This window comes from Neolamprologus brichardi, chromosome 17, assembly GCF_056152115.1.
Source record: "Neolamprologus brichardi isolate AB-2024 chromosome 17, ASM5615211v1, whole genome shotgun sequence".
NCBI classification, from domain to species: Eukaryota; Metazoa; Chordata; class Actinopteri; order Cichliformes; family Cichlidae; genus Neolamprologus; species Neolamprologus brichardi.
This window is the reverse complement of record NC_142120.1, coordinates 17,808,600-17,823,181: the sequence shown is the minus strand read 5'-3', so window position 1 is coordinate 17,823,181 and position 14,582 is coordinate 17,808,600. Positions and strand designations below refer to the sequence as shown.

The following is a 14,582-nucleotide window of genomic DNA, read 5'->3' as shown; positions in this document are numbered from 1 at the left end:
CGGTTGGCCCTTTAATTCGTACCTGATAAAACTTGTTGCCTCCTCTGTCAGATAACCTTCTCCACAATGCAAACCAAATATGTCTGCAAGTACTCGGAGCGTAACCATTTAACATCGGGGGAAATATAAACAAGTCAATATGATTTGTGTCAAACTGCTGCAGCATCATTCTGTAGTCCTTCTTTTGACCACAGGATGGTGCCATTCCACTCAGTGAACAAAGATCAGGTGTCCGCAGGTAAAAAACAAAGAAAATGTTTATTGGCAGGGGAACATTGGTAAGATAGGGTCATACCAAAGGCCAGACATCTGGATTTTGTTTTTTGTTTAACTGAATACATAAAAAACATAAAACATGTCCTGGACTTCTTTACTACACACTGACTGACAACCGCAAAATTTTCATATATTCCAGCTTTAAAAAATAATCACACAACCCGTGCAACTAAACTAACTAAACTAAGAAAGCTGAAGTTTGTCCTCATATCTCGTGCAAAAATCGTTCATGTTTATTCCCCCTGATGTTTAGTGTTCTCATCTTTGACTTTTAGACTATAAAAATTTCTAGTAAACAAAATATCTTTCAGGATGCCCTTTTACCCACCTACAAGTAGTTTCTCACTGTTCGATGTTGTTTTAACTGAATTTCTTTGTAGTAGTTTAGATTTTTTTTTTCTTCACATCCAGTGAGCAAAAGCCAGACTTTATAAAGCGTCCAACTTATGGAAGCTTGCTTCGACTGTCCACAAGCCTTTTTCAAGTTCCTTATCTCATATTTGAGAAGTAGAAATCTTGATATGCCTTTTTATTTTGAGGTCATGGCTTTTGACATGAATATTAATACAAGGCTTTTTTAAATTTATGGTCATTTGGGTTTAGGTGAACTATAAATATGCACATTAAAGTGACCAGGAAGCACTTAATACAAACAAAGACTGATTTTAATTAACCTGAGCTTTTTCCCCCCTCCATAGTCATATTCCCTTTACATACTGAAAATCTGTTACAGGACACAGATACAAACTTTCTTTGGCTGCTACTTTTTCCCCAGATAAGCAGGGGCCTTTCTTCACATGTTTAACAGATATTTACTTCCATATGAAAACGCCACAGGGATCCGTGTCTCCTCCTGAGTTCTTTTTTTGTGTGCAAATATTAGAAACAATAGTAAACAACATTAGAAACACATGAATGCTTTGTCACTGCTGTTCAATTTGTTTGGGGGCTTTTTTGTTTTTTTAAAGGGAAAAGTGCAAGTGCTTCGTTATTCAACTTTCCCTTTTTTAATTCAATGTGCTGGTCCATCAGATCACAGAAAAAAAATAAATCAGTGCATAAGTTTGCAAAACATGTAATGCATTTATACAAAAACAATTTAAGACATGTAAAAAACAAATGTCTTAAGAAATGTCTTATTTAAATCTCACTGAAACTTAAATATAAAAACTATTACATGATCTGTGAGAAATTGGCTCTGATGTTTTGCAGTCTGTAAACTCATTTTTATTCTCTGTACAGTTCCAAGATGTCCTGTTGTGTTGTTAGAGTTAATTGTTAATGTTAGCAGCTCCTGAAGCTACAGTCCATGCAGGTTTTGGCCAACAGGGGGAGCTGTGGAGCTTGTAAACCACGTCCCTTCTGCTCAGTCGACTTCCTCAGTTTCATCAAACGCTGCATCCTGCAAAATAAGCAGATACTTGAGTGTTTTCAAAACTTCAACAGGTCAAGCTAATGGTTTAATTAAGAAGGCTTTTGTTTTAAACGTACATATCCTCCTTGGTCCTGCACCCAGGTTGAAAAGTTATCCTGCATGTATCGAGCACCATGGTTCAGCAGGCGGTTTGTGGGCAACGTTTCCACAGCTGACAGACGAGTGGTGACCTGAAACACAAGAAAAACAGATGTCTGAGGTAAGCCAAGACAGTCATGTGAAAATGAGTCAGCAGACCTGCAGATGACTCCCAAAACTCAGCAAACAGGTGTCCCTCACACTGCCACACCTGCCCAAGTATACACAGACTCATTTCAAGTTTTGATTTTTGTTTGTTTTTGTTGTTTTTTTAAAACTGTTTTTATCCTGGAGAGAATCTGATTTATAAGTGAATAGTCTTCTTGCTCCTAGGTTTACTTACTGCTAACTAGGGACTGACCTCTTAATTTTTCAGGGCATATATCACTTGTTCGTAGTCGAGGATACCGATAAACGATATGTGGTTGTTATTGAAACTACAGCAATTTGTGCTACCTGACCACAGCTCCTGCAGCTCACAGCCTCTCTTATTTATGCCCGCCATTAAGGCACAGGAAGCTGCTGTGGAGACAGCTTCCTGATATAGGAGAAGTCTTCGAACAGTTCCAACATCTCCCTCTATATATCTGCATACCTGAGCCTCTGTACTGCACTGTCATTAAAAATGGCAGTAAACACTGACAGGATCATACACTTGCGTCTTTAACCCAGCTGCGGCGGCCAAATCAAGACGTGCATGTCCAGCTGTCTCGTCACACCAGCAACATGGAAAGCATAATGGCCCCTTAGAGTTTCCTACTCTGGTAACTCCTCCAGCGTTCATAGTTTCACTGATAGCTTAAGCTCTCACCTCACACATCACTGCCATCTGGGTTTTTTGAGACGCCTGCGGCCCTGGAGAGTTGGGCGAGGGGGTCCTGAGGCCCACTCGTATCAGGAAGGTGTTTATTAACTTCTTAAAGAAATCGTAATTCCAGAAGAGCTCTGCTGCTATGTTGGCATCTTTCAGCACCTGACAAGGCACACACACACACACACCACAGACAAAACAAAGAACAAAAAACAAATAAAGTTCAATCACTACAGATGAAAGAAAAAAACAAACAAACAAACAAAAACCCACCAACAACAACAAAGTAATAATAAAGTTTCTGATTTGGAGGAATGTGAACATATCATTTTTTTAATTATATGTTCACAAATAATGGAAATATCTGTGACCTGCACGTGAGGATGCGTCAAAAACCAAAACCACTCAGCAGAAGCGCGATCACATGACACAAACTGGTGGTAAACTACTTCCTAAAGAAAGATATTCTGTTGTTTTTCACATCAGATCAAAGTTGTTTTTGTACCTTGCCGTCATATTTGTCTCCAGTTTCTCTCAGCAGCAGACCAATTATTGTCTCCACCTCCACATCTAAAAAGGAACAGAAGACCCGATTACCAGCAGCAACAACACAAGACAGCCAACATTTATGGGATTAAAGGCGCACACTTTTATCTATATATATATATATGAAAAAACATATATTGCAATTGCTGATTGCTTTAATAAGGCACCAACTTCAGCTGCCATGATTACAAAGACAGAAAAAAAACCAAAAAAAACAAACAAACACGTGGGGCGTGTAAACAACGCTGAATCTAGACCCAGAACTTCGCAGTCCCTTCTATAAATGTCTGTCGTGTAAAACTAGTAAAACTTGTTTGGTGGAGTCCTGGCTATGAAACATGAAGGGGTATTACTGGTGGGCACATTTCTTTTTGTACTGAATCTGGAACCTAAACCAACAGCTGCTGCTGTTGGGGATCTTAAACTAAACTACTACAGCATTCATTTAGAACCGATTGTTCTCAGTGGGCAAACTATCAAAATTAGTTTCTACAAGCTAGAAAACACTCTTCAGATTTTACTTTTCAACCAAATTAAGGTGGAAATGGATGCCTTATTAAAACGCCAACTATCTTTAAGTCTTCCAATTACCCAAATATTGACTTAACTTCAGCTAAACTGGGCAAACTACAATGTGATGTGCAAACATTACACATGCATTATTTAGGATCTGATCTGCCCTAGATGCATAAAGTGACCCAGCAGTCAGCCATCTGAACCCAGACGGGGCCCTTTTGTTTTGTTCTGCACGTTCCCCCTGTGCTTGATTTGTTTCCTCCAGGAACTCCTGTTTGTTCTGTTACCAGAGAACCTGCTGGGTTAGCACTGCCCATCTTGACCGAGTTCACAGAAGAATTTAACTTCCTTCTCCTAAGGCTACATACCATGTTTCTATTGGCTCTCTGACAGCCTCAAATGTTTTACCATTCCTGGGTAATTCTTTGGTTTTTCCTGTGAGAGCGCTCACATGCGTATTCTGTGTCACTCATCAGGTTGGTTTCAATCCTTTTAAGAGATACAAAAGCTTAAAAGAAGAAACTCACCATTTTCTGGGCTATCCGACTCTATATTTGGAGGACTTAATTGGATTTCATCAACAAGCTCCATCAGTCTGCTTGCTATCTCACTCGCCTTCTCGTCCTTCTTTTCAGGCTCATCTGGAAAAATGGAACAAACATATCAAATCAGACCCTAAAAGGATGGCATCACAGCAGGCGGTGGCTGATCGGCCGGGTAAAATATACGCCTGTATACGCTTGTGAAACAGGAACGCAAGAAACCAATACATCTTATGGTTAAGTGAGTGATTCAGCCCAGTGCTCCTCAAAAGTTTCCTGGAATATCCCGGTGACTTTACAAAGAGGCTCAAAACCTTTTAGGGAACTGCAATGACTCAAATAGTTGACTGACCTTATTTAACTGGGTGGAATATACAAGCACATTTACTGGGGTTAAAATGTCCAATTCATAAACTGATTTTGTTCATTGCTTTGCCACAAGAAAACCTGACTAACAAAAACAGGTTAAAATTATTTCATAAGCTTTGTCTAACTTTTTGGCTCCGGCAGAAAAATGTGTCTATCAAAAACAAAAAAGCAAGTTGAATTGAAATAAAGGAGAGCATTAAAGTATCAGGCAGCACTTTTGTTACAGCATAGTTTCACTTTCTGGTCGTCCATGCTTTTACATTTTGAGAACCTCGAGTTGGTCTTATCTGTAATTATGAGCGTTTATGAGAAACTAAAACCGGTCTTCAGGTCAGCTGACTTTGCAGAATTCAAACTGGACTCAAACTAGTTTAAGTGGAAACCAGCAGGATGTTCACCCGTTGCACTAAAAAGAAATAAAACGGTCTGAGGTCCACAAAATTACCTTTGTAATATTTTTATGGCATGCTGTTGACAGTCGACTCAGAGACATTTTTTAAGACAAAAAGTTCTGCAACAAGTAAATATTTGCTGGTGTTTTTGTCCTCTCGTACTTATAAAAGAACACTTTTTGAGAGTTTAGGACTCTTAGTGTGACATCTTCGACCTGGTATTGACTTTCACCTATTTCTAAACAAAACAAGAGGATCTTCTTCATTTTACCCGCCTCTACAGCGCTCCTGCAGCACAAAAACTTTCTTCCAGTTTCCATAAAAATTTAGAACGTTGTCAGATTTTTCCTGTGAACCTTACACCAATGTCAATGCCCCTCCCTATAATAAAAATCATGACAGCGTTGATAAAGTTGTCAATGATTAAGTTCCAGTCGGAGCTGGTACTTTTCCTGCCTTACTGTTTCAATAAAAATCCAACATGTTTAAGATTACCTCAGGTTTTTCCCTCTCTGCTGATTTAAGACTAAAACATGTAACCTGGAGTCTTTATCTGTGAGACGGTGCCAGATGTCAGTCTTCTAGTGTATTTCAGGCATCAGTTTCACCGTGAATGATTTTATGATAGTGAACTAACATTTTATAAACAAAACTATGGTGCACATTAATCAGCGAGGCTAATTGTCGTGTTATCTAAGGCTACACCTTTATTCTCCTCACCTGTAGCAGCACATCTGAATGCGACTTCATCAGCAGGCTCTATTGGTTTCTGCTGCTGCTGCTCCTCCTCCTCCTCCTCGTCTTCTTCATTCTTCGTCTGAGGCCTGGTGCAGCTGAAAATGCTCAGTATACGTTTCAATCTCCTCCCCTTCTTTCTGTTTTTCCTTTCTGTGGGCTTTTTGACATGTCCATCTGCGTCATCCCCACCGCTTTCCCTGACCGGGCTCCTCTGTGTGTTTGGTCGTCTCCTCGACGCGTAGGCCATTAGGACTCTGAACTCCACTGTGTCCTCCATGTTCGCCACGTCTGGGGTAGACTCGGGGTCGTGGTATGTACCAGTGGAGCGACCAGCAGGGCAGGGAATGGGGTCGTAGATTTCGACGTGTCCGTTTGTCATCTTGGCTTACTGTTACGAAAAAAGAAAAAGAGTCAAACTGAGACCCAGCCATCATGTGAGTGGTATTTTTCTTCATGGAAGTGGGGGTTTCCTGTAAAAATTACCCAAATAGCTAAAGACATATCTGAACTATTTTCTCTAAGCATGGTTTTACTGACTAAAGGCAGAAATGAAAGAAAATGCAGTGGTTTCCTTTAAGTGAGGCAACAAAGACTTATTGTCTCAAGTATTAGCAAAACAATGATGCTTTCCTGAGAAATCACATCCCATTTTGAGCAAGGAAAATTCTTCCTTTAAGCATATATCATGTTATTTGTAACAAATGCATGACTCTGCTTGTTGGTGTTATTTTGCACAACCTGCTGGCTGTATAATTAATAAGTGTGCTCAGTGTTTCTGGCACATGAAGTGTCTTTAATATTTAAGGTAATAACTGTGTAACACAGATTAAACTGAAATCTGTTCATTTTCCTGTTACTTTCATCCATTTAATGAACAAAAATATATTTTGTGCTCGAATCCTTTAATCATACTTTCTTTGTTCACTTGCATCAATTTCATATTTTAAAATGTCAGATGTGATCAAATTTACATCCTCAGTGATTAATCTCTCCAACTAAGGTTGCTGTAGTTTAGTCTAAAAAGTTTTAATCTCGCCTATTTCCAGTTTCTGTTTTTAGCTTAGCTGATTTGAGTCAGTCTCCAGAGCTTTCAGTTTAGATTTGGATAAGAAATTTCGTTTCAGTTTCGTTTTTGTTAGTTTATAAAATATATTTAAATAAACGAATTCTGACTCGATTGTTTCAGTAAGTATTATAACATGAAGGGTCTTTGTCAGGGGAAGATTTTAAGAAGTTTAGATTAGATATTACAATTTAAAATAGACAAACACCTGGTTTCACTTTGTGAAGACATGTGACTCAGTCGTCATCCGCACTCTGAAATAAATAAATAATACACGCCAAAGCGTCATCCGGCAACTTGTCCTGAGCAATTTGACCAATCTGAACCCTGACCTAAAAAAAAAAGTATTTCTACTTTAGTTGCTAAAAACGACTTTAACTCATAGTTTAGTTTTTAGCTTTAGTTAAACATTAAAAACCCCCACATCTGATTACAAAAATATACAATAAAAAAGGTTTAAAATGTAAAATGAGAACACTGACACACTTTACTGGATAAATCACCCTGACGTGTTTAAATGTAGTCCAACTGGTACCTGTTAAATCATCATGTCCAAACTGAACATCTGTAATATTCCTGTAATTAAAATCAGCTTAATGTTAAAGTGTTGTTGTGTGGCTCCTCCTCTTGACTTCAGGACTTTGTCGAGGCGTGTCTCGGCAAACAGCTGATAGTTTCACCAAACTCAATGAAATACACCGGGAACTCCTGAAGCCACAACTAACCGTGATGCGACGTGTTTCTTTGGGTCAAAGCCGTCATAAAACCGTGTAAAGACGACCTAGCTAGCTAGCTACTCTACGTTAGCCATGAAAAAAAACTTTATTGTACTCTTTCGACTTTGAAACTTTACTTTTGTGTAAAAGTAGCTGTAAACTCGAGTCGCCATTGTTTGACTGAGCTGAAGTGGCTGTAAATGTTAGACAACAACAACCCAACCGAGACTGCCCCTGAGTTTAACAACACGATAAAAAGAAGAAGAAGAGTTAGAGAGTTAAACTTAATGTGTACTTTATGTGAGTTAAAACGACCTGTCAGCTACACGGAAGCACTTTTAAATACTTAAAGTACTCCTAGAATACACAAAAACAGATATACTTACGGCCCAAGCGGTCAAACAGACGCTAAACGAAGGAAAAACACTTGCCACACCAACTCGTATAGTCACTGAGTGAACTACCTGCCGGTCGGAGTCCACGAGCCATTTTTAAGCAACTTTGTCACGTGCTGACGTGCTATGACGTAGCCCCCGCTGAAAACGCAACGACGAGACAAACCTTTTCTTCGGTTTACGTATCTCGTAAGACCTTTTTTGGAGGGGGGATTAACTTATTTTCCAGCGCAGCGTGGTGGGGTAATTTTCGATTACAAGTAATTACATAAAAAATACACAAATAAACATTTTTAAATGCATGTGGTAAGGGTATATTCTTACCTGAGTTTCTCTTGCACACAGGCAGAAGTTGTCTGTAAATGTCAGAAAACGGTGATTTCCGCAAACAGGCAGTATTCAGCACAGTTTATCAAAGATGATCAATTATATGGAATAAATAAGATGACGTGCTTCGCAGGTATTATGACTCAGCAACCCTGTGTTCGACGCTGCCTGTGTTATCTTGTATTTGTTGCACATTCTGCTGTCCTCTCGGCCAAATTTTTCTTGAAAATGTTTTTCAAGTCCGTATCTATAAATCACTTTGCTAGAAACTGCAAAGCGCAGCTTCTAGATTTCTGGATAAAAGTGGGTGATCACATTCCTGAGCACTCTTTTATGACAGATCATCTGCACATTTTTCTGTTCTTGTACATTTAATGAACAAAAAACGTATTTAATTCACGACAAAATAACCCCCCTAATCCTCTACGCATGTTTGTACACTTGCATCACTTTCATCTTTTGATAATGTCAGTGTGCATTTCACAACTACAACTATCCTCCGTGATTAATCGCTTAATAATTCCAACTAAACTTGCTGTTGTTTTTCCCGAAAAAACCCAAAATTGAATCTTGGGTAATTCCAAGTTTTTGTTTTTAGTTGAGTGGATTTCAGTCCGTTTCCAGAGCTTGCAGTTTAGTTTCTGATAGAAAGAAAGTTTAGTTTTAATTAGTTTATTTAAAAAACATTTTTTTAAAAAAATGAAGGAATACTGACTAGATGGTTTCAGTAGGTGTTATAATATGGAGGGTCTTTATCAGGGGAAGATTTTAAGAAGCTTATATTAACGATTAAAAACAAAAATAGTCAAACAAACACAGGCCAAGGGAGGCCTTAACTTTATTTCTTCAGATACAATTCCCCGCCTGGGCCTCCATGGTCCCCAGTGCACAGATTCGTTGCTAGTATTACACCTTTTAATTAGGCAGAAAAAGAAGAACAAAAGTTGAACTGCTCTAAATTCCCATAAACTTCACATAGCACAAAATTTCAAGTTTATTTTTCCAGCACTTCAAGTTAGTCTCAGAGGAACACTAACCTCAATCGTAACCTCAATTTTGAAATACTGAGTTAAAATTTTGAGATATTTAACCTGAAATTTGATGTATTAGTGGAAGAAACAAGCGCCCATAATTGTCTATCCAATGTTTGGAATCATAAACTGGAAGTTTTCTTGTTCATTTTTTAAAAAAATAAACCCATCCTGTTATTACAGCAACAGGTTACCCTGCTAACCTCTAAATCTGCCTTCATGCTTGCTTAACTGCTGCAACATAAAGGTGAGAGTGACACCACTGTGCATAGAAACATTGATCTGAGCAGAAATGAAAGCTCAGACTAAAAGTAGTCGTGTCCACATTCCAGGACCTCCGTAGGCCTGCCCTTACCAGACAATCATCAAGCTCCACAATCAGCAGGTAAGGCAGGAAAAAATCCCCAAGCTCCTGCACGTCACTGCAAGGAGAGCTTGAGTATAATGTTGCCAAGAAACCATGGTTTTATTTATAAGGAAGTTCAGAAGTTCAGAAGAATTTCCTTTTGTAAAACCAAAAAACACTTAGTCAGATAACAGACACCTTACCAAACAAACATTGGTAAGTTGTATCTGATAACTTGGCATATCTCAGCATGGCATGCAGTGTGTCCTTTACAAAGTCTGAAAGCAGACAAGTGGAGGACAAAGGAAGTGGGGTGTGGTGATTGTACACCATATGAAGAAAAAAAAACAATCCCACTGGGATAAATAAAGCCTGAAAAATTAGTAATCGCTTAAGACTTGGACAGTTTGAAGTGTCTGCAGGATTCTTCATAATCATCTAACTTTCCTTTCAGTTACCAAATCATGTTTAGGTGATCTTAGGCCCATAAAAGCAATTAAAACAACACAAGGAAGACATAGAAATCTGCGTTGGGTCAGTCGGTGACTCTGTGCCCACTGTGGGCATGTGTGTCTTGCTGTGACCGACTGGGATCCGTGGAATTTGGATGGATTCTTGATGTAGGGAAGTAAAAGAATCGATTTCTGCATGAGCATTTCACACTGAAGAGAGGAAGTCTACATGATCGTGAGCTGGCTCTGATGTTCATTGTAATTTGTGTTAAATTAAAAAGAGGAAGTATTTCACAAAGTATGCAACCAAATCTGGAGGTTTTTAAAGTTTAACCAATCAAATCGATCTCAGTTCTTAAAAGAAGGCCTTAAACTGCTCAGAAAATACTCAGTAACAGTTTTTTGCTGAGAGAAGTTCCACATTCGTTCCCAGGTGTGAATCAGGGATATCTACATGTGGAATGTCTCATCCATGTGTCATTGGGGATTTTCTTTCTTCTTTATTAAACTGTAATATGGGTGAAGGTTCATGTCGCCTTTAGGGGCTAACAACACTTAAAAATGCACACTGCTTTATTTCCTGATGTTGTATAAGAACAAGTTTATGACTCAGATATCAAACGGTAAAGAAAGGCGGGGCAGAATTTCTTCAAGTGGCTGCTTGTTGAATCCTGGAGAACATCTGGGCTATGAATGTGAAACAGTCAGAGTGCTTCAAAGACACTTTTGTATCCACAAAGGTGCAAAAATAAAATCATGATGAATAAAATTATTTCATATATAATTATAATGCACTTAAACCCACCTGCCTGGTGCTCCAAACAGACTAATGTTGGCTTAAATTGGATCTTTTATGCTTTTTCTTATTCTGTGTCACTTTTAAACTTCATGATCATATTAAACATGGCTGGTTTTTAATATCCAAACAGAGGCTCAGGCTCCAGGCTTGTCACGGTGGTAACCCCTGACCTCTGAAGACTAGATTGCACAGTTGTTATCATTCTGCTGCATGGAAGAGCTGAAGATTTTTATCGAGAAAGTCCAGGAGGGAAAGGATTAACACACCAGGAAGGCATAAGGTTGGAGAGAAGGTTAGAGAAGTAAGGCTGGGATGGTGCAGAGGAGAGGCTGTGGATGAAGGTGGAGCTGCCAGGCAGAAGGAAAAGAGGAAGACCTGAGAGAAGATTCTTGGATGTAGTGAAGGCCACGCAGAGGGTTGGAGGAAGCAGGCGAAAGAAGAGCAGCCCATCAAACAGGGATTTCTTTTCCTGTTTGACTGTTTATGGTAGAGTTTTGCAGGATATCAGATAGATGGAAAACAGAGGGGAGAATGTTGTCAGCAGACAGTTGTGGATGTTTCTGTGAGACTGTGCTAGAAATGGTCATTGGATTTCTTTTTTATGAAATGAGTTAAATGATAAAACAGCATGCACGGTGTCACGGTAGGAGGAGCTTAAGATGTACGAGTGGGGATAGACACTCCTTCCAGAGAGTTCAGAGAGCTTGTTTCCTTAATAATTTTGTTTTACCCTCAAAACCACCATCTGCCTGGTTTATCTGGTGAACCAGATTGGGGTGGCTGTAGCTCAGGAGGAAGAGCAGGTCAGCTGCTGATCGAAAGGTTGGCTCCCGCAGTTTGCATGCCAAATATCCTTGGGCATGATACTAACCCCGACTTGCTCTCTGATCCATCCATCAGCGTATGAATGATAGTTAGAAAGCACTCAAAGTATAGATAATACTGCGTATGTGAATGGGTGTGTATGGGTGAATGCGGCATGTTGTACAGAGTGCTTTGAGTACTCCAGGAGAGTAGAAAAGCGCTATATAGGAATCAGTCCATTCACCATTTTACCCTGCCAGTAAATTACACAGCTGGTGAAGGTCATTCCTGCTTCCAACTTCCCATCACCTTCCACGAGTCTCCATCCCACAAACACTGATATTTAATTCTGCCCTTTGCGACACAATGATAAGGAGGCCAGGTGCACCCTGGGGACTTTTTATAGCTTTTATGGTCTTGTCATTAGAGTAGTTACGTCAGAGATTTAAGCACCTCATGACTTTTCTATTCACTGCCACCATGAGGCTGTGAGTTCTTTTGGAGAAAGGCCTTGATATTAATTAGACATGATTAGATATAAATTCCATTAAAAAAATTCTATTTCCCCAGTTTTGGTGTCAGATTTGTACATTATGTGTCACCACTTGATCCAGTATTTTATCCAGTGCTGTCTTACATTTAGCAAACATCAGCATATTTCAGCCTTTTTGAGTGTTGCTAACACATACCGAGTTATATATATGTGTTGCTTTTGTTTTTGTCATGTAATCTTGAACTGAGGAGCCACATGTGAACTCCTTCGCACCTGCTGTTTGTTTTCAAATTTCTGCACTTGTCAGCATGACTTTGCAAAGATGTGTCTTCCTTAAAAAAGCAGCTTGTTTTGACAAGTAACAACTGGTGTTGAGGGGATTTCCCTGGCAACCGCTCAAACAGGAAATGAGGTCAGACACCAAGACAACAGCGTCACATCTTCTTTTACCAAATGACAAAATAAAAACAACAAACTTCAAGTAATCCCATCATCATCATCATCATCAGTAGCAGAAAAATAAAATACAAAAGCAAAAAAACAAAAACAAAACAAAACCACGTGCCCAGCCTTAGAAGAAACTTTAGTATAAATCATTTAAAATTATAACAATTGAACAGTTTAAACATCAATAATGCCATTTTTTATGCCATTACCAGAACAGAATCCCAGGGAGGTAAGAAAATAAAGAACATGCATAACCAACGCTGATGATAGACACAGTTTAATTCAAAGTCTTGTTTCTACTAAATAGAAAGAGTGATAACAAGCCTGCGTGTGTGTGTGTGTGTGTGTGTGTGTGTGTGTGTGTGTGTGTGTGTGTGTGTGTGTGTGTGTGTGTGTGTGTGTGTGTGTGCTGCTCAGAATGAACGTAGCTTACATGAGCACAGTCACTTTCTGGAAATTATCAGTTTGTGGTTTTATTTTACACACATTTTGTCCGTTACGTAATCTGCTGAAATTCGGAGGAAGGCCACCGAGTTTGATATCTGGCTTGTGGAAGCCATCCTACAACAAGAAACCTCTGCAGAGAAAGAGAGCGAGACATCGGCTCTGAATGTTTAAAGTGTGGATTCAGTCAAGAAATTCTAAGAACATTCGAAGGGTTTAAACAACACAGCTCTGGAATAAAAGAGTCTTTACTCATCATACGTTTTAACCCTTGGTAAAACAGGGCAGAGAGATCTGATCGATCTGATTGGTTGATAAGAGTGCAGTGAAAATAGACCCAAGCTGTATTCCTACTCCAAATGTTTTTACCGCTCTTAAATTTTCCATATATTTTACAAATAGGTGCCTCTGCGGGATTGTCTTTGCACAGGAATAGTTGTGCTTGCAAAGCACCAACACCCTGTTAATACATATTTACTCATTCCTGAGATAACCATATTAGGATATCTGCTTTCTATGACACTAAAGGGACTCCAGAGCCAATCTGTGATGCACCGGAAACCTTCTTTCAAACCAACCTCCTGAGGGCAGACCTGAGGACACAAGTTGGCGACTAATAGTTTGAATTTTGAGGGAAAGGGAGAAAAGCCACCGCAGTAAACGTAAGCTGGGACTTTGGGAGCCAGACTTCTATGATGGCTGATCATGACTCTTTACAATGTCCCCTTAAATAATTGGGAAAGCATCATGTCCTGCAAATATCAGCACAGGTTACTGCAGAGCTCACAGGGTCATTTCAGTCCACTGACATATGTGTTCTCAAAAGAAAAGAACGAACGAAACAAGAATCATTTTCCCAACCAGCACTGAAGCAAAACCGCACATTCAATACTCCTCGGTGCTAAATGCTCGACCGTGTTACAAACATTAATGTAATGTAAATGAGTAACATAGAAATGCAAAAACAAGAAGACATAATCTATTCATATTGCATTGAATATGGCTCAGATTTTAATTTATTCTTAGACAAATGCTGCAAACACACACACACACACACACACACACACACACACACACACACACACACACACACACACACACACACACACACACACACACACACACACACACACACACACACACACACACACCAGGAGTACCAGATACACACTATCGAACTGTGAAAAGTTAAAATCTTAGTTTGAAAGAAACATTGCAACGAAAATACTTTAAATCTCCCATTTTTTAAACAGACTCTGGTCTATCATCCAAAAATGCTTTCAAACGCAAACGGCGGGAACCTTGGGTTAGCGTCATTCCTTCCATACTGGGCTAATACTGGTCCCCTCTCACTATCACTCGGTACGGTCACTGGTTTGATGGTTCAGCGCTAATTTTGTCCACAAAAAGAGTCCCGTGTTGTTCTGAAATATGAGGGTTTTTTGGGGGGTTTTTCCCAGAGCAAAACATTTATCACCTTTATCTCACCAAGACAAGCAAAATATTAGAAATATGACAAAGAAAACAAGCACATATCCACAAATGTGACAGAGATCGGCACA

The 14,582-nt window shown here is 39.3% G+C and overlaps 1 protein-coding gene across 1 annotated transcript; it reads right to left on the bottom strand.

The window, feature by feature from the left end:
* Positions 1-291: 291 nt before the first annotated feature.
* LOC102787293 (uncharacterized) lies at positions 292-7,959 on the bottom strand. Its single transcript, XM_087830913.1, has 7 exons — positions 7,869-7,959; positions 5,686-6,091; positions 4,190-4,303; positions 3,106-3,170; positions 2,601-2,762; positions 1,768-1,881; positions 292-1,678 (listed from the first exon to the last, which is right to left on the bottom strand). The coding sequence occupies exons 2-7, from the start codon at positions 6,080-6,082 to the stop codon at positions 1,643-1,645; spliced, it is 888 nt and encodes a 295-aa protein (XP_087687039.1). The 5' UTR covers positions 6,083-6,091; positions 7,869-7,959; the 3' UTR covers positions 292-1,642.
* Between the last annotated feature and the right edge of the window lie 6,623 nt (positions 7,960-14,582).